The sequence below is a fragment of the Nerophis ophidion genome, linkage group LG09, assembly GCF_033978795.1.
Source record: "Nerophis ophidion isolate RoL-2023_Sa linkage group LG09, RoL_Noph_v1.0, whole genome shotgun sequence".
In the NCBI taxonomy this organism is placed as follows: Eukaryota; Metazoa; Chordata; class Actinopteri; order Syngnathiformes; family Syngnathidae; genus Nerophis; species Nerophis ophidion.
In genome coordinates this window covers 49,681,509-49,701,708 of record NC_084619.1, presented here as the reverse complement: position 1 = coordinate 49,701,708, position 20,200 = coordinate 49,681,509, and the positions used below count along the sequence as shown (strand labels likewise).

The following is a 20,200-nucleotide window of genomic DNA, read 5'->3' as shown; positions in this document are numbered from 1 at the left end:
TGTGCTTACTTTTATTTTTATTTCTCAAATGTTTGCAAATGCTGAAATTTATAACTAAAGGTTTATATAAAAAAAAAAATAGAAGTCTAGGAAGTGACGTAGTCTTCGCGCATGCGTGGACCGATTGGATCTTCTGGTGACGATCGATTAGTAACAGTAACAACAACACTTGCAAAACTCTACAAACTGGCAAAATGGATAGAAGTTCAGAACCAAAACTCCAGCTGCTTCGCAGCCGTATCCATGCGGTCCCAGACTTTCCGAAGAGGGGCATTTTATTCAGGTAATCTTGCTGTTGTTGTAAGCACAACAACAATTGCGCAATTTGCAAATTTAACGTCAATTCAAATCATCCATCCATCCATCCATTTCTACCGCTTATTCCCTTTTGGGGTCGCGGGGGGCGCTGGCGCCTACCTCAGCTGCAATCGGGCGGAAGGCGGGTTACACCCTAGACAAGTCGCCACCTCATCGCAGTGCCAACACAGATAGACCAACAACATTCACACAAATCAAATCAAATCAAATGTTTATTGGATTCATCACTATACAGTGTACATCCACGACAGAACTACTGACTAAACTACTACCACAACTTGGTTTACTGTTTATAAAATATAATAATGTAGTGTTACCAGCTGGAACTTGATATAGGCCTGAATCCACACTTGGTAGTAGTTTAGTCAGTAGTTCTGTCGTGGATGTACACTGTATAGTGATGAATCCAAAAAACATTTAATGTGATTTGACATTTTTCGTCTGTAAATCAGAAGACTAGTAAATGTTTAATATTTAATTTTAAAGGCCTACTGAAATGAGATTTTCTTATTTAAACGGGGATAGCAGCTAGGTCCATTCTATGTGTCATACTTGATCATTTCGCGATATTGCTATATTTTGCTGAAAGGATTTAGTAGAGAACATCCACAATAAAGTTCGCAACTTTTGGTGCTGACAAAACAGCCCTGCCTTTACCGGAAGTGGCAGACGATGACGTCACAAGTGTGGGGGCTCCTCACATACTCACATTGATTTTAATGGTAGCCTCACACAAAAAGTGCTATTCGGACCGAGAAAACGACAGTTTCCCCATTAATTTGAGCGAGGATGAAAGATTCGTGTTTGAGGATATTGATAGCGACGGACTAGAGAAAAAAACAAGTAAAAAACAAAAACAAAACGCGATTGCATTGGGACGGATTCCGATGTTTTGAGACACATTCACTCGGATAATTCTGGGAAATCCCTTATCTTTCTATTGTGTGGCTAGTGTTTTAGTGAGTTTAACATACCTGATAGTCGGAGGTGTGTCTCCACGGGTGTGTTGACGCCAATGTCTCAGGGGAGTCGACGGCAGCCATGGACGGCACAAGCACAGCTGATCTCCGGTAAGAAGCGACTTTTTACCACAATTTTCTCACCGAAACCTGCTGGTTGAGATTCGGTCGTGATTCATGTTGGCTTAACCGCTCTTATCCATAGTAAAGTTTCACCAGCAGGAATTTTAAACAAGGAATCACCGTGTGTTTGTGTGGCTAAAGGCTAAAACTTCCCTACTCCATCTTTCTACTTTGACTTCTCCAATATTAGTTGAACAAATTGCAATTCAGCAACACAGATCTCCAAAATACTGTGTAATTATGCGGTTAAAGCAGACAACTTTTAGCTGTGTGTGTGTGTGCAGCGCTCATATTTCCTAAAAACCCATGACGTCTTGCGTACATGTCATCATTACACGACGTTTTCAAGACGAAACTCCCGGGAAATTTAAAATTGCAATTTAGTAAACTAAAAAGGCTGTATGTTATTATTTTATCATTGATATATAAACTATCAGACTGCGTGATGGGTAGTAGTGGGTTTCAGTAGGCCTTTAACTGGTCAGTCCTTCCATGAATTATACGCATCGTCGAAACTTATTTGTCTTTCCCCCATAACTTACCAAAACATTCTGTTTTGAGCCGCGCTCATACTTGAACGTCCACCGTCTATTTAAAACTCACGTTTGTTTCGTGGGGAAAAAAGGTCAGAACAGGAACTTGTTACTAAACACCCACTCCAGAGGCGACGTGAGCCCTGGGACATCAATTCCTCGGCACCTTCCCCTTTGTGGTAAAATGTTCCAAAAGTAACAACAAATATAGTTTGTTCCAAACGTATACACTAGGGCTGGGCGATATGGTTTTTTAATATCTCGATATTTAAGGCCATGTCATGATACACAATATATATCTCGATATTTTTGCCTTAGCCTTGAATGAACACTTGATACATATAATCACAGCAGTATGATGATTTCATGTGTCTACATTAAAACATTCTTGTTCATACTGCATTTATATATCCTCATTTTAAACGTTCATGCAAAGAGGGAAATCACAACTAAGTCAAATTACCAAAAGTGTATTTATTAAACAGTTATTAAAGGCCTACTGAAATTAGATTTTCTTATTTAAACGGGGATAGCAGGTCCATTCCATGTGTCATACTTGATCATTTCGCGATATTGCCATATTTTTGCTGAAAGGATTTAGTAAAGAACATCCTCGATAAAGTTTGCAACTGGAGAAAAGCCCTGCCTCTACCGGAAGTCGCAGACGATGACGTCAAATTTTGATGGCTCCTCACATATTTACATTGTTTTTAATGGGAGCCTCCAACAAAAACAGCTATTCGGACCGAGAAAACGACAATTTCCCCATTAATTTGAGCGAGGATGAAAGATTTGTGTTTCAGGATATTGATATCTACGGACTATAAAAAAAAAAAAAAAAGGTAAAAAAATTGCATTGGGAAGGATTCATATGTTTTCAGAGACATTTACTAGGATCATCCTGGGAAATCCCTTATCTTTCTATTGTGTTGCTAGTGTTTTAGTAAGTTTAACAGTACCTGATACTCGGAAGTGTACGTCCACGGCCGGGTGTTGACGCGCAGTGTGTCAGGGAAGTCGACGGCAGCTGTATGGAGGGCACAAGCTCAGCTGATATCCGGTAAGAAGCAACTTTTTAACCACAATTTTCTCATCGAAACCTGCTGGTTGACATTCGGTTGGGATCCATGTCCACTATGATCCATAGTAAAGTTTCACCTCCAGTCCGGCTGTGCCAAACATTAATATGAATCCATTCAATAAAGTCAAATACAAATAAGGCAACAAGAGATGTATCCCAAATGTCTCCTTTGTAAAGTAAATCTGTACACCAGTTATGGGCCTCCACATCAACAATATGATTGTCCTGAGTGACTGGACAGAACAAATAAACAAAAAGAAAAAAAAGGTATAATGATAAACTACTGTAAAATTTCAGACGGTTAGTAATAATGTTTACATTTTTAATTATCGAAATACCGTCATTTATCCATGCATTTTAGGCAACACTGTTTACTTCCTGGAAACGAAGTCAGCGCATGCACATCATAGCCTTTTGGCTCGAGAAAACATGGCGCAAAGCAACTACTTGGACTTGGTTCCAGTAAATGTTCCCTCGGAGTAAACAACACTGTTTGCTTCGTTTTACTTTATTTCCCTAGCTTCACTTCCATAGCCTACAGTCTCAACGTGCGCTTTAAGGCCTACTGAAACCCACTACTACCCACCACGCAGTCTGATAGTTTATATATCAATGATGAAATATTAACTTTGCAACACATGCCAATACGGCTTTTTTAGTTTACTAAATTACAATTTTAAATTTCCCGGGAGTTTTGTCTTGAAAACGTTGCATAATGATGACGTGTACGCAAGACGTCACGCGTTTTTAGGAAGTATGAGCGCTACGCACACACACAGCTAAATGTCGTCTGCTTTAACGGCATAATTATACAGTTTTTTGGACATGTGTGTTGCTGAATTGCAATTTTTTCAAATAATATTGGCAAAGTCACAGTAGAAAGATGGAGTTGGGAAGCTTTAGCCTTTAGCCACACAAACACACGGTGATTCCTTGTTTAAAATTCCGGGAGCTGAAACTTTCCTATGGATCAGAGCGGTCAAGCAAACATGGATCCCAACCGAATGTCAATCAGCAGGTTTCGGTGAGAAAATTGTGGTTAAAAAGTCAGTTCTTACCGGAGAAAAGCTGAGCTTATGCCGTCAATAGCTGCCGTCGACTCCCCTGAGACACTGCGCGTCAACACACCCGTGGAGACACCCTTCCGACTATCAGGTACTGTTAAACTCACTAAAACACTAGCAACACAATAGAAAGATAAGGGATTTCCCAGAATTATCCTGGTAAATGTGTTAAAAACATCGGAATCCGTCCCAATGCAATCGCGTTTTGTTTTTTTTTAGCTAGTTTTTTTATGTTTTTTTTTTTTTTTTTCTAGTCCGTCGCTATCAATATCCTCAAACACAAATCTTTCATCCTCGCTCAAATTAATGGGGAAATTGTCGTTTTCTCGATCCGAATAGCACTTTTTGTTGGAGGCTCCCATTAAAAACAATGTGAATATGTGAGGAGCCCCCACACTTGCGACGTCATCGTCTGCGACTTCCGGTAGAGGCAGGGCTTTTCTCTTAACACCGACAGATGCGAACTTTATCGTGGATGTTCTCAACTAAATCCTTTCAGCAAAAATATGGCAATATCGCGAAATGATCAAGTATGACACATAGAATGGACCTGCTAGCCCCGTTTGAATAAGAAAATCTCATTTCAGTAGGCCTTTAAGAGACGCATTGTGATTAGATGGCGACAAGTGTGGACTGTATCGGAGACGGACACATTTGTCCCATACAAAAAGTATACATCGGAAGAGGAAAAATATTAGATGTTGCTTTAATTTTCTCAACACAGTGTCCTTCTCTCACCTGCTGTGACTGAGAGTTATGGTTTTTGTTCTGAAAAAGCTGCTGCAAATTCAGGAATTTTAAGCCGCAACATTCACAAAAAAAGCTGACAAATTCCAAGAGGGACTAACAGATGTTACCATAAATGAAATAGAATGTAAATGTTGTGTGTTCTGCAGAGATATAGGCCCCATCCTGAAGGATCCCACTGCTTTGACAGCTGTTATTGACCTGTTTGAAGAGCATGTGAAAATCAATCACTGGGAGGTTGATCTGATTGTAGGTAAGAAACTTACAAACTTAATCTAATATGCCTCTATTATAGGACTTAATTGAAATTTTTGGATAATCAATGGCATGAACATTTTGGTCTTTGATCGATAACTCAGTTGAGAATTGTGCAAAAATAAGCCGTCAAAAAAGCCAGAATAAAAAAAACAACAATAGTTTGTGATTAATAAGAACAATATTACAAATATGAAAAATGTTGTAGAATAACATGTGTGAACTTTCACACAATAACTGCATTAGAGCATTCATACAATATATATACATACAAATGGTGTCCATGGCGCTCAAATCATTCAATCTTAGAGACTTTTTCAGCACAACATGAATAGTGGCCTTAATTTCTCTTATATGTTGGACTATTTTTCATTAGAACCCTTAATAAGTTAGTAGCCACAAAAAAGTGAAGTGAAGTGAAGTGAATTATATTTATATAGCGCTTTTCTCTAGTGACTCAAAGCACTTTACATAGTGAAACCCAATATCTAAGTTACATTTAAACCAGTGTGGGTGGCACTGGGAGCACGTGGGTAAAGTGTCTTGCCCAAGGACACAACGGCAGTGACTAGGATGGCGGAAGCGGGAATCGAACCTGCAACCCTCAAGTTGCTGGCACGGCTGCTCTACCAACCGAGCTATACCGCCAGAAACTACAAAACAGTCAAACAATTTGATGTAGCGGTAGCAAAGAGATGGCTCTTTATCCGTTGTCACATGCTGATCTGACATCTTTATGGAGTTGAGTAGATTCTCGGACCTCTACTTTTAACTTGTACTTGAGTAAGACCTCACAAAAGTGACTGTACTTTTAAATTATATTAGTACTCTTTCTACCACCTGTCATTAATGTACCACTTGCGTGTTTGTGTCGGCATGTGTTTGACTGACTAGGTTTGGATGCTCGCGGTTTCCTATTTGGACCTCTTCTTGCTCAGCGTCTGGGAATTGGTTTTATCATGGTCAGGAAGAAAGGCAAACTGCCAGGAACTACTGTGTCTGTGGCCTATGAGTTGGAGTATGGCAAGGTAAGAAGAAGAAACACATGCGCACACACCCCAAACATTCAACAAACCTGGTCACACATAACATAATCTGCTCATTAAACTTGGATATTTTAAAAAAACAGCCATTCGACAAAATTAACTATCTAAACCATTACAAGGGTTGATGGGAGAATGCTAAACACTCTCCACACTTATCCATGTTTGGCGCATGTTAGCTGCTTGATATTTCTGATCGATAAAAAATCCTTAAGAAGGTTGTCAAGGAAGTAAGCAAGGTAGGAGTTGAACTTTCACATACTCTTAATAACCATTTATTATAAATATATCTCTATTATATTATTATAAATATATGTACTCATACATAAGTATGGGCTTTTTGAATATAAATATATACATATGTGTGTGCGCGTGTGTGTGTGCGTGCGTGTGTGTGTGTGTATATGTATATATATATATATGTATTAGGGGTGTGGGAAAAAATCGATTCGAATACGAATCTAATCGTTTACGTTGTGCGATTCAGAATCGATTCTCTTTTTTTTTTTTTAAAAACATTTTTTTTTTTTTTTAATCAATCCACCAAACCAATACACAGCAATACCATAACAATTCAATCCAATTCCAAAACCAAACCTGACCCAGCAACACTCAGAACTGCAATAAACAGAGCAATTGAGAGGAGACACAAACACGACACAGAACAAACCAAAAGTAATGAAACAAAAATTAATATTATCAACAACAGTATCAATATTAGTTATAATTTCAGCATAGCAGTGATTAAAAATCCCTCATTGACATTATCATTAGACATTTATAAAAATAATAAAAAAAGAACAATAGTGTCACAGTGACTTACACTTGCATCGCATCTCATAAGCTTGACAACACACTGTGTCCAATGTTTTCACAAAAATAAAATAAGTCATATTTTTGGTTTGTTTAATAGTTAAAACAAATTTACATTGTTGCAATTAGTTGATAAAACATTGTCCTTTACAATTATAAAAGCTTTTTTTTTTTTAATCTACTACTCTGCTGGCATGTCAGCAAACTGGGGGTAGATCCTGCTGAAATCCTATGTATTGAATGAATACAGAATCGTTTTGAATCGGAAAAATATCTTTTTTGAATCGAATCGAATCGAAAAAATCTATATATTATCGAATCATGACCCCAAGAATCGATATTGAATCGAATCGTGGGATACCCAAAGATTCACAGCCCTAATATGCAGGCACGTGCACACATAGGGCCCTATGGGTGCTTGAGCCCCTGCCCTTTTTTGCCTCGTCTTAAAAAGTGCCCTCTGCCTGTGTGTGTGTATTTTTTCCTTTTCTTTAAACAACATTAATAAATTCCTGTCAGGGATGTAAAAAAAAAAAAAAGAACAGCCGTACAAAAACTTCACCTTTTCTTGTAATAGGCGGGGAGTGTAGAAGCAACACCTGAGAGAAAAGAGGCTTTAGATGCAAGTCTGCTACTGATTGTGCACTGATTTCACAGCATTTCATGGAAGCCCTGAATTTACAACACGGATCAATCGTCCTGTCCCCTTAGCAGAAAAACAGCCCCAAAGCATGATTTTTCCACCCCCATGCTTCACAGTAGGTATGGCGTTCTTGGGATGCAACTCAGTATTCTTCTTCCTCCAAACACGACGAGTTGAGTTTATACCAAAATGGATACATGGATGGTACAGCAGACGATTGGAAGAATGTCATGTGGTCAGATGAAACCAAAATAGAACTTTTTGGTATAAACTCAACTCGTCATGTTTGGAGGAAGAAGAATACTGAGTTGCATCCCAAGAACACCATATCTACTGTGAAGCATGGGGGTGGACACATCATGCTTTGGGGCTGTTTTTCTGCTAAGGGGACAGGACAATTAAACCGTGTTAAGGAAAGAATGAATGGGGCCATGTATCGTGAGATTTTGAGCCAAAACCTCCTTCCATCAGTGAGAGCTTTGAATGGTTGACCAAATACTTATTTTCCACCATAATTTACAAATAAATTCTTTAAAATTCCTACAATGTGAATTCCTGGATTTTTTTTTTCACATTCTGTCTCTCGCTGTTGAAGTGTACCTATGATGAAAATTACAGACCTCTGTCATCATTTTAAGTGGGAGAACTTGCACAATTTGTGGCTGACTAAATACCTTTTTGCCCCCCTGTGTATATATATACACATACACACACGTGTATACGTATGTATACAGTATATCTCTCCTGTCCACTATAGGGAAAGCCCTCGCTCGGGTTTTGGCCAACAGACTCACCCCCCTGTCAGAAAGCGTGCTTCCTGAGTCTCAGAGTGGATTTCGCCCAGGCAGAGGCACCACAGACATGATTTTCATCACACGACAACTGCAAGAAAAATGCCGGGAACAAAACCAATCACTATACATGGCCTTCATAGACCTCACCAAAGCCTTTGACTCGGTTAACCGTCAGGCCCTTTGGCTGGTTCTGTCCAAGATTGGCTGCCCAGACAAATACATCCGGGTACTGAGACTACTGCATGATAACATGTCAGCCACAGTGCTCAGTGGCAGTGGAGATGAAACAGAACCCTTTAGGGTAGACACAGGTGTAAAACAGGGATGTGTCATCGCTCCAACACTATTCTCCATTTTTGTTGCTGCTATCCTCCATCTCACAAACAGACATCTGCCCCAGGGAGTCGAAATAATGTACCGAACAGACGGTCAACTCCTCAACATCAACCGTTTCAGGGCTAAAGGTCAAACCACCACCATATCCATCATGGAGCTGCAGTATGCAGACGATAATGCCCTCGTAGCCCTCTCAGAAGAAGACCTTCAGTGCACTCTGTCTGCTTTTGCGAAGGCCTACAAACAGCTTGGTCTTGCCATCAATATAAAGAAAACCCAAATCCTCCACCAACCACCACCAAACAGTAGTGCGCCTGTCCTGCCACCAAACCTCTCAATTGACAAAATCCGACTGGAAAATGTGGACCACTTCCCATATCTCGGGAGCCTCCTGTCATCTAAAGCTGTCATTGACGATGAAATTCACCACCGCCTCAGCTGTGCCAGCGGGGCCTTCTCAAGGCTGAGGAAGCGAGTCTTCGAGAACCGTGACCTCCAAGCAAAGACCAAAATCCTGGTCTACAAAGCAGTCGTGCTCCCGACCCTTATGTATGGGTCAGAAGCCTGGACCACCTACAGCAGGCACTTAAAAGCACTCGAGACCTACCATCAAAGATGTCTCAGAAAAATCCTCAGGATCAGCTGGGAGGACCGACGCACCAACACCAGCGTCCTGGAGGAGGCTGGCTTGCCCACCATCACTGCCACGATTGCCCGAAACCAACTCAGGTGGACTGGCCATGTAGTCCGCATGCCTGACTCTCGCCTCCCAAAACAAGTCCTTTATTCCCAGCTTGTTGAAGGGAAACGGGCCCCGGGAGGTCAAAAGAAGAGATTTAAGGATAACATCAAGGCAAACCTGACAAAGTGTCGCATAGACCTTAAGTCTTGGGAAGTCAAGGCAACAGACAGGACGATGTGGAGAAACCTTGTCCGTGAGGGTGCCGCGCAATACAATGACGACCTCCGCCATGCTGCACAAGACAAGCGCAGACTAAGAAAGGAGAGAGCATCCATCAAACAGGCCCAACCCAAACCCATCACCACTACATTCCCTTGTCCACATTGCCCCAGAATAATCGGGTCCAGAATCGGCCTCCACGCCCACCTGAAGACCCACAAGGACCAGGAAGGAGGACAGTCATACTCGACCACGAGTGACCGCCGATGATGATGATACTGTATACATAACGTGTGTGTGTATATATGTGTGTATACGTACAGTACATACACACGCTGCATGTTACTTTGAATGCAGTCCACTTTCGGCCCCCGGCCCAATTTTGGTCCTGGGCCCTGAGCTTGACTATAAAGAAATAAAAGGCACAATAGTGCAGCTTAAGAGATATAAATTGACAATAATCACTCTACAATAATAGTTTGCTGTACTTGTCTTTTGATAGTTTGTCTTCGTATTTGATCTTATTTTTTATTTATTTATTTTTAACAGTTTTCCATTTTTGAATAAGAAGTGTAAAAGTTTGCTTGAAGTTTTTCCAACACTCTTCAAACTACATGATGTATTCTACTGTTATCCAAAGGCAGAAGCAGAGATCCAGGAGGATGCAGTGGCTCCAGGGCAAAAAATTCTGATTGTGGATGACCTTTTGGCGACTGGAGGTATTAATGTTTTTATTTGTATACCATACTTCCTTGAATTGCCGCAGGGCATATAGTATGCACCTGCCCTGAATTACTGCTAGGTCAAACTTGCTCCCCAAATTTATTAGCGCATGCTTACTTTTACCGCCGGGTCAAAGTCGTGACGTCACGAGTGACACTTCCCCTGTCGTCATTTCCAAAATGGCGCAGGAGGTTTTTTCTTTGCTTTTACTATGTGTAAACCAGGGGTCTTGTTCCACAGCCATACAGATCACACTGATGGTTGTGATATAAAACAACTTTTCTTTAACACTTACTAATATGCGCCACATTCTGTGAACCTACATCAAACACATTTCTGGAGAACATTGGCTCTGTAACACATTATAAACACAACATAATAATTACCCAGAATTCCAATGCATCCATGACTCTTGGCTATATTATACACCCCCCCCCCATCTCTCCGTGCGCCGGTTGAGGTGGGCAGGGTTGGGGTCGCGTGTATAATACAGCCAAGAGTCATGGATGCATTGGAATTCTGGGTAATTCTTATGTTGCGTTTATAATGTGTTACAGAGCCAATGTTCTCCAGAAATGTGTTTGGTGTGGGTTCACAGAGTGTGGCGCATATTAATAAGAGTGTGAAAGTTGTTTATATCCCAACCATCAGTGTAAAAGTTATGGCTGTTGACCAAGTATTTATTGCAATCTCATATGAGAAGCAGCGATATGCATGCGTCCGACCGGCACGCAGATAGCATGGTGTAAAGGTGGGCGCCAACCACCGGGTCGTGGCCGCAGAAGAATTTTTAAAATGTTTTCTTTTTATATCACACTCAATTTTTACTGCATGCCATTGGTAAGCGCAGGGGTGAGAAGAGGTTTTACATTTTTTAGCGCCTGCTTACTTTTACCGCATGCAGTAAATTAATTAGCATGCAGTAAATTAATTCGCGCCCCGGCGGCTATTCAAGGAAATACCGTATATCTTTTTTATTAAATTGTCAATTTTTTTTTTTTTTTCATAGGCAAAAAAGACAAAGTCAAAACCCACTCTCACGTTAATGAGCACTTTATAGTCAAGTGATATATGATTTTTTTCTGCCACATGTTAAAAAAAACTGCCCCCTTGCACCATAAAAATAAAACTCCAAATAAGCCACAAACTTCAGTAACTTTTGACATTCGATATACTGCCTCATTTGTGTGGATCAGTGAATCTTGTACATTACTTTTAGAGGCGAATTATTCTCACACCGGGGATATGGCATTTGACTTTGCAATCATTTTTTTTACTCTATTTTCTACTACACTACCTTGTGTTTTCTCCTTACATGGCTCACTTGCGGCACAGTGTGTGCATGCTAGCACAGAAACAAAGAGACTGAATGACTGGCAAGAGGGTTTACTCCACTATGGAACAAATACAAGTGCTGTTCATATTATTAGAATATCATGAAAAAGTTGATTTATTTCAGTAATTATATTCAGAACATGAAACTTACATATTATATCAATTCATTACACACATAGTGATATATTTGAAATGTTTATTTCTTTAAATTTTGATGATTAGTACTGACAAATACTGAAAATCCCAAATTCAGTATCTCAGAAAATTAGAATATTAGTTACGACTAGTACCAAAAAATATTTTTTAGAAATGTGGGCCAACTGAAAAGCATGAACATGGAAAGTTTCAGCATGTACGGCAATCAATACTTAGTTGCAGCTCCTTTTGCCTGAATTGCTGCAGCAATACGGCGTACGGCGTGGCATGGAGTCCACCAGTCTGTTGCACTCCTCAGGTGTTATGAGAGCTCAGGTTGCTTTAATAGTGGCCTTCAGCTCTTCGGCATTGTTGGGTCTGGCATCTCGCAACTTCCGCTTCACAATACCCCATAGGTTTTCTATGGGCTTAAGGTCAGGTGAGTTTGCAGGCCAATCAAGAACAGGGATACCATGGTCCTTAAACCAGGTACTGGTAGATTTGGCACTGTGTGCAGGTGCCAAGTCATGTTGGAAAATGAAATCTTCACCTCCATAAAATTGGTCCGCGGAAGGCAGCATAAAGTGTTCTAAAACTTCCTGGTAGACTGCTGCATTGACCCTAGACCTCAGGAAACACAGTGGACCAACACCAGCAGATGACATGGCAACCCAGACCATTACCGATTGTGGAAATTTGACACTGGACTTCAGGCAACGTGGATTCTGTGCCTCTCCTGTCTTCCTCCAGACTCTGGGACCTTGATTTCCAAAAGAGATACAAAATTTACTTTCATCTGAAAACATAACTTTGGACCACTCAGCAGCAGTCCAGTCCTTTTTGTCTTGAGCCCAGACGAGACACTTTTGACCTCGTCTTTTATTCAAGAGTGGCTTTACACAAGGAATGCGACAGCTGAAGCCCATATCTTGCATACGTCGGTGCAAGGTGGTTCTTGAAGCACTGACTCCAGCTGCAGTCCACTCTTTGTGGATCTCCCCCACATTTTTGAATCGGTTTTGTTTGACAATCCTCTCCAGAGCGCGGTTATCCAACTTCCTTCTACACTTTTTTCTACCACATCTTTGTCTTCCCTTCGCCTCTCTATTAATGTGCTTGGACACAGAGCTCTGGGAACATCCAACCTCTTAGGCAATGACCTTTTGTGTCTTGCCCTCCTTCTTTAAAGTATCAATGGTCATCTTTTGGACAGTTGTCAAGTCAGCAGTCTTCCCCATAATTGTGTGTCATACAGAATCAAAACGAGAGACCATTTAAAGGCTTTTCCAGGTGTTTTGAGTTAGTTAGCTAATTAGAGTGTGGCACCAGGTGTCTTCAATATCTGACCTTTTCACCATATTCTAATTTTCTGAGATGTTGAATTTAGGGTTTTCATTGGTTGTCAGCTATAATCATCTTCTTTTTGGCAAAAAACACTTGAAATGTATCAGTCTGTTTGGAATGAATGTATACATTCTACAAGTTTGACTTTCAAAATGGAATTAATGAAATAAATCAACTTTTTCATGATATTCTAATAATATGACCAGCACCTGTATGTCCAGGTCGGCCTTTATGACTTGTCATATCTCAAGCTTAATTCAAAAGCCAATGGCTAAATTAGAGCCACTAATAAGGTACCTTATGATCTAATTAGTCGACTAATCGTAAGGATGGTCGATGACTAATCAACAATCCAAATAGTCATTGGTTGCATATGTTGTAGCATAATGAAGCCTTTAAAAGGGGCTGCACTTTTTTGGGATTGCTTTACATTTCTTTTTCCTTATTTTAAATTGTAAATAATCGCTAATGTAGCAAGGGCGGTTTGCGTGTTGCGACTAAACTGTGTTATGTTCTGGTGTGCGTTGATGATGACGAGGCACACAGATGGGATTTTGCAACTCATGTTTATTATTGCAGTGTAGTTTATTCACAAATGGAGACATGTGTTAGCTCTTTCACAGCCAAACAAGACTCTCAGATTAAAAGCAGACTGACTCAACATGTTGAAATGTAACAGAGAAATAAAATAAAAAATAATTGTTACCGACACAGTACTCTGATATGATTTAAATATACCGTATTTCCTTGAAAAGCCGCCGGGGCGCTTATTAATTTAAAACCTCTTCTCACTCCTGCGCTTATTCAAGGCATGCGGTAAAAGTAAGCAAGCGCTAATCATTTTAAATCCTCTTCTCACCCCTGCGCTTACCAATGATATGCAGCAAAAATTGAGAATGATAAAAAATAAAAAATGTATCAAAAATTCTTCTGCGACCACTGCTCTACAACATGTCATTGCGCCCACCTTTACACCATGGTGTCTGCGTGCCGAGATTGCAATGCACACTTAGTCAACAGCCATACCTTTTACTCTGATGGTTGTGATATAAACGACTTCAACACTCTTACTAATATGCGCCACACTCTGTGAACCCACACCAAACACATTTCTGGAGAACATCGGCTCTGTAACACATTATAAACGCAACATAAGAATTACCCAGAATTCCAATGCATCCATGACTCTTGGCTATATTATACAAGCGCCCCCAACCCCGCCCACCTCAACCGACGTACGGAGAGGGGGGGGGGGGGGGGCGGCGTGGGGTTTGGTGCTAGCGGGGTGTATAATATAGCCAAGAGTCATAGATGCATTGCATTCTGGGTAAGTGTTATGTCGCGTTTATAATGTGTTACAGAGCTGATGTTCTTTCGAAATGCGTTTGTCATTCTTGTTTGGTGTGGGTTCACAGAGTGTGGCACATATTAGTAAGAGTGTTAAAGTTGTTTTATATCACAACCATCAGTGTAGTAAAAGCAAAAAAAAAACTCCTCCGCCATTTTGAAAAAGACGACAGGGGTGGGCGACCTTGTCCCGGCGGTAAAAGTAAGCATGCGCTTATAAATTTGGTGAGTGAGTTTGACCAGGCAGTAATTCAAGGCAGGCGCATATTATATGCCTGGCGGCAATTCAAGGAAATACGGTAATACAAACTAATAATACAATGAAATATATTTCAACATATTGACACAATTCAATTGTATTGAATAACCAAAACGTCATTAATTGAATAATATAAATCATTTAAGGGAGTAAGACATAATGAAGAGGGCCGCAGTTTCAAGAGCCAGAGGGCTCAAGGATTGGACATCGAATTGTGGATGTTCATTTCATGTTTCATATTGATTTCATATCGATTATTTTTTTTGTGATTGTTTAGACATGTTCGAGATTCATATTAATGTTCCAACATGTCTACCGTATTTTTCGGAGTATAAATCGCTCCGGAATATAAGTCGCACCTGCCGAAAAGGCATAATTAAAGAAGGAAAAAAACATATATAAGTCGCACTGGAGTTTAAGTCGCATTTTTTGGGGAAATGTTTTTGATAAAACCCAACACCAAAAAAAGACATTTGAAAGGCAATTTAAAATAAATATAGAATAGTGAACAACAGGCTGATTAAGTGTACGTTATATGACGCATAAATAACCAACTGAGAAGGTGCCTGGTATGTTAACTTAACATATTATGGTAAGAGTCATTCAAATAACTATAACATATAGAACATGCTATACGTTTACCAAACAATCTGTCACTCCTAATCGATAAATCTCATTAAATCTTATACGTCTTGTCTCTTACGTGAATGAGCTAAATAATATTATTTGATATTTTACGGTAATGTGTTAATAATTTCACACATAAGTCGCTCCTGAGTATAAGTCGCACCCCTGGCAAAACTATAAAAAAAACCTGCGACTTATAGTCCGAAAAATACGTTACTTTTTCTGTAATTCCACATTCTCTCTGTGTCTGTGTGCGTGCAGGCGTGTCTTCATCCATTTTCTTCCGGGCTCTGATTACTTTGTCTTGCTGCTCTTGAAGATCCCAAGGCGCTCCAAGGCCAGTTGATAAACCTCGAGTCCTGGGTTTTCCCAGAGGCCTCTTGCTAGTCGAAAGAGCCTTGAACACTTCCCCTCTAGGGGACATTCTGACTAGATTCCACCTATTCTTTCTGGATGACAAAGCTTTTCCCCCTTAAAGTAAGAGCGCAGCCACCCAGCGGAGGAAAATAATTTGTTCTTTCTGTCCTTACTTGAGATGTAATGGCATTGTAAATACAGTAGTATTTCGGTTTCAAAATGCAAGCAATAATGCCCTGGTGTGGGACTATATCAAACGAGATCTTTAAGTATTCCATTATTGTGGTGTTGTTTTTTGGCGCTATAAATGGGCTGGTCTGAAAATCTCTAGTGATCCCTTGCGCAGAGCAGAGAACCTTCTTTGTAGTTTAAGTCATTAGTATAGAAATAGCAGGTATTCACTTTTGGCGTAAACCCTCATGTAAGAGGGCCAACATGCCCCAAAAAAAAAAAAAAACAGTGCTCACCGCGACGTCTACAATAAGGAATACGGGTAATATGAAAAGTAGGATTGTACCTCAATCCGCCCGAGATAGGGCATCTGCCACCACATTGTGTGCCGAATCTTGAGAGTATAAGCTTGGAGCAGTGAAGCCTGGCGCGTTAGTGAAGCCTGACGCGTTAGCCGGAGGTTTATGGTCAAAAAACACGGTTACAAATCCAGAATCCACGTACACGTCAAAAAACGGAAGGGCCCAAACGAGCGCTAAGGTCTTTTTTGCGATAACAGAGTATTTCAATTGATGTTTAGGACATTTTTGGGGGGAAAAGTAACTGGTTTCCGAACCCCGCACTAAATAAGTCCAAGTTCTCCAATAGTTCGACTTTAAATAAGCCTCCGACAGTCCATGGAAACACCTCAATTCGATCGTGTTTGGTTTTCCAAAAGTCGGACTAACAGACCTGGATTATGCGATTAGAAATCAGATCTCTAGAGGGGGTGTGTGTGACCGGAGAGGACCCTATGTATCGGGCATGCCCCAGTTTCAACGTGCAGGATACGACACGGAAGCAGATACCATTCAATAAAAACGTAGCAACAAATGTAATGAAAAGGAGACTGTTTATTTGCTTCACAAATTTAAACAGAATATTCTGAAGTGCATCGATTGTTGGAGAAAAGAAACAGATTTGCATTGTCATTTTGCAACATGAAGTGATGGTCTCGGGTGAATGACAAAAATGGGTCTCAGGATCTTGTCATGGTATCTATGTGCATTAAAATGCCATCAATAAAATTCACTTGCGTTTGTTGTCCAAAACATACCCATACCATAACCCCACACCCCACCATGGGCCAATCCATTTACAATGTTGATATCAGCAAACCGTTCTACCACACACGCTGTCTGCCATCTGTCCTGAACAGTGAAAAACCGGGATTCATCCGTGAAGAGAATACCTCTCCAGCGTGCCAGATCAAGTCTGTTTCGATGATGAACATGTGGATGAGCTTCCCTGAACCAGTCTATCACAGTTTGTGCAGACATTTTTAGGTTATGCAAACCAATTGTAGAAGCAGCTGTCCGTGTGGCTGGTCTCAGACAATCATGGAGGTGCACCTGCTAGATGTGGAGCTCCTGGGCTGGTGTGGTTACATGTAGTCTAATATTTTGAGGCTGGTTGGATGTACTGCCAAATTCTCTGAAACACCTTTCGTAGTTGCTTAGGGTAGAGAAATGAGCATTCAATTCACGGGCAACAGCTCAAGTGGACATTCCTGCCGTCAGCATGCCAACTGCACAGTCCCTCAAAACGTTTGGTGTATGATAAAACTGGAAATTTCAGAGTGTTTTTTTTTATTGTGGACAGCCTAAGGCACATCTGTGCACTAATCATGCTGTTTAATCAGCATCTTGATATGGCACACCTGTGAGGTGGGATGGATTATCTTGGCCAAGAAAAAATACTTACTAATACAGATTTATATAGATCTTTGAACACTATTTGAGGAGAACAGGTCTTTCGCATAAATAGTAAGAGTTTATATCTTTTAATTCAACTCCTGAAAAACAGGAGCAAAAACAAAAGTATGTATATATTATGTATATGTATATTTTGTTTAGTGTATGAGGACACAATTTCTTACCACATCTCTTACATTTTACATGAAGCTGAAACATTTGCAAACTGCATTACTCAACAAATTGTATTTTGGTTTCTAATTTTAGATTGTGTTTTTGCTTTAGGTACTCTGTTTGCAGCATGTGAGCTGATGAAGAAAAGACATGCAGAGGTTCAAGGCTGCTTGGTAGTTATTGAACTGACGGAGCTAAAAGGTATCGACCGGCTGAAACCACACAGGGTCGTCTCTCTGGTTCAGTACTGATCACAGGTGCGTGCCTGCCATTCCATGCCATTTCAAGCATACTTCACCGCACCGAAGGAAAAAAAAGAAAAAGCCATATCGTTTTTAAAATGTTATTCAAAAGTAAAATGCTGTCCATTCCTGTTTGAAATGCCCTGTGATTTCATATTTTGTTAACAAACTGTTGTAAAGAATGTAGAGGATCAAATCAATAGAAAGAGTGCATTAGCAATTATTAAGATACATTTGATCATTTCTTAACATCAGAAGAAGAAATTTGCACTAAAAATGATTCCTTGAAATGTAGAGAATTCATCGCTAATACTGTTTGTAACTACGGCCTTTAATTGCAACTTGCCTATTCCATATGTCACTTAAAGTGTATTTTAGCAAGCTTGTAATAATGTCATATACTATATACTGTATTAATTTTGTGTACGCTTTGAATAAAAGACATGTAATCCTTATTCTTTTTTTAGATTATTATTATTATTATTAAAAGCTTCTCCCGCTGTACAAAAGTTTATCTAATAGCTCCCCCTGCTGTTGGGACGAAAAAAGTCATGATTTATTTGTGTGATTGCTCACAATCATTTAAACATTTTCCAGCATTACAAGTCCAAACACAGCATTTTCCACCGTTTGCTAATGCTGAAGAAAAGTAAAATACCTTTGTAACCTCGAGGTTGGATTATTGGAATTTTTTATTAAGTGCTTGGTCAGGCGATCTTTAAAGAAAAAACACCAGGTGGTCTAAAATGATTCTGTAGTGCAAACCCCATTTCCATATGAGTTGGGAAATTGTGTTGGATGTAAATATAAACAGAATACAATGATTTGCAAAACCTTTTCAACCCATATTCAATTGAATGCACTACAAAGACAAGATATTTGATGTTCAAACTCATAAACTTTTTTTTTTGTAGATAATAATAAACTTAGAATTTCATGGCTGCAACACGTGCCAAAGTAGTTGGGAAAGGGCATGTTCACCACTGTGTTACATCACCTTTTCTTTTAACAACACTCAATAAACGTTAGGGAACTGAGGAAACTAATTGCTGAAGCTTTGAAAGTGGAATTCTTTCCCATTCTTGTTTTATGTGGAGCTTCATTCGTTCAACAGTCCAGGGTCTCTGCTGTCGTATTTTACGCTTCATAATGCACCACACATTTTCGATGGGAGACCAAAAAGTTCTATTTTGGTTTCATCTGACCACATGACATTCTCCCAATCCTCTGTTGTATAATCCATGTATCCATTTTGGTATAAACTCAACTCGTCGTGTTTGGAGGAAGAAGAATACTGAGTTGTATCCCAAGAACACCACACCTACTGTGAAGCATGGGGGTGGAAACATCATGCTTTGGTGCTGTTTTTCTACTAAGGGGACAGGACGATTGATCCGTGTTAAGGAAAGAATGAATGGGGCCATGTATCGTGAGATTTTGAGCCAAAATCTCTTTCCATCAGTGAGAGCTTTGAATGGTTGACCAAATACTTATTTTCCACCATAATTTACAAATAAATTCTTAAAAATTCCTACAATGTGAATTCCTGGATTTTTTTTTTTTACATTCTGTCTCTCACAGTTGAAGTGTACCTATGATGAAAATTACAGACCTCTGTCATCATTTTAAGTGGGAGAACTTGCACAATCGGTGGCTGACTAAATATTTTTTTGCCCCACTGTATATATGTTTTTTTTTCCTTCTCTATTATGCATTTTCGGCAGGTGCGACTTATACTCCGGAGCAATTTATACTCCGAAAAATAAGGTATGTATTTTAATAACGGCAACTAACAATGACCCTTGCTCGCAGTTGAAGTAAACCACCCACGGTCATTTACGTACGCCAGGCTTGGGCAATTATTTTGACTCAGGGGCCAAATTTAGAGAAAAAATGTGTCTGGGAGCCGGTATATCTATTTTTAGGAACACTATTACAAAACCTCATAATAATGTCTGATTGAATGCTAAAAACTTTATGACAGACCGCCTTAAAAAACGGAATGCAATTTTACATTTTTATACTGAATGACACCCAGAGTGTACTTGAAAATTAAGAATGTGGAATTTATAATATTAACTATGAAAGATAAAACACTGAATATTGACAACATGTGAACGCCACACCATCGATCGACATGTTT

The 20,200-nt window shown here is 39.8% G+C and overlaps 1 protein-coding gene across 1 annotated transcript; it reads left to right on the top strand.

The window, feature by feature from the left end:
• Nucleotides 1-101: 101 nt before the first annotated feature.
• On the top strand, nucleotides 102-18,512 carry aprt (adenine phosphoribosyltransferase). Its single transcript, XM_061911146.1, has 5 exons — nucleotides 102-283; nucleotides 4,975-5,078; nucleotides 5,975-6,108; nucleotides 10,251-10,329; nucleotides 17,927-18,512. Exons 1-5 carry the CDS (start codon nucleotides 195-197, stop codon nucleotides 18,064-18,066), a joined length of 546 nt encoding a protein of 181 aa, XP_061767130.1. The 5' UTR covers nucleotides 102-194; the 3' UTR covers nucleotides 18,067-18,512.
• Nucleotides 18,513-20,200: the final 1,688 nt, after the last annotated feature.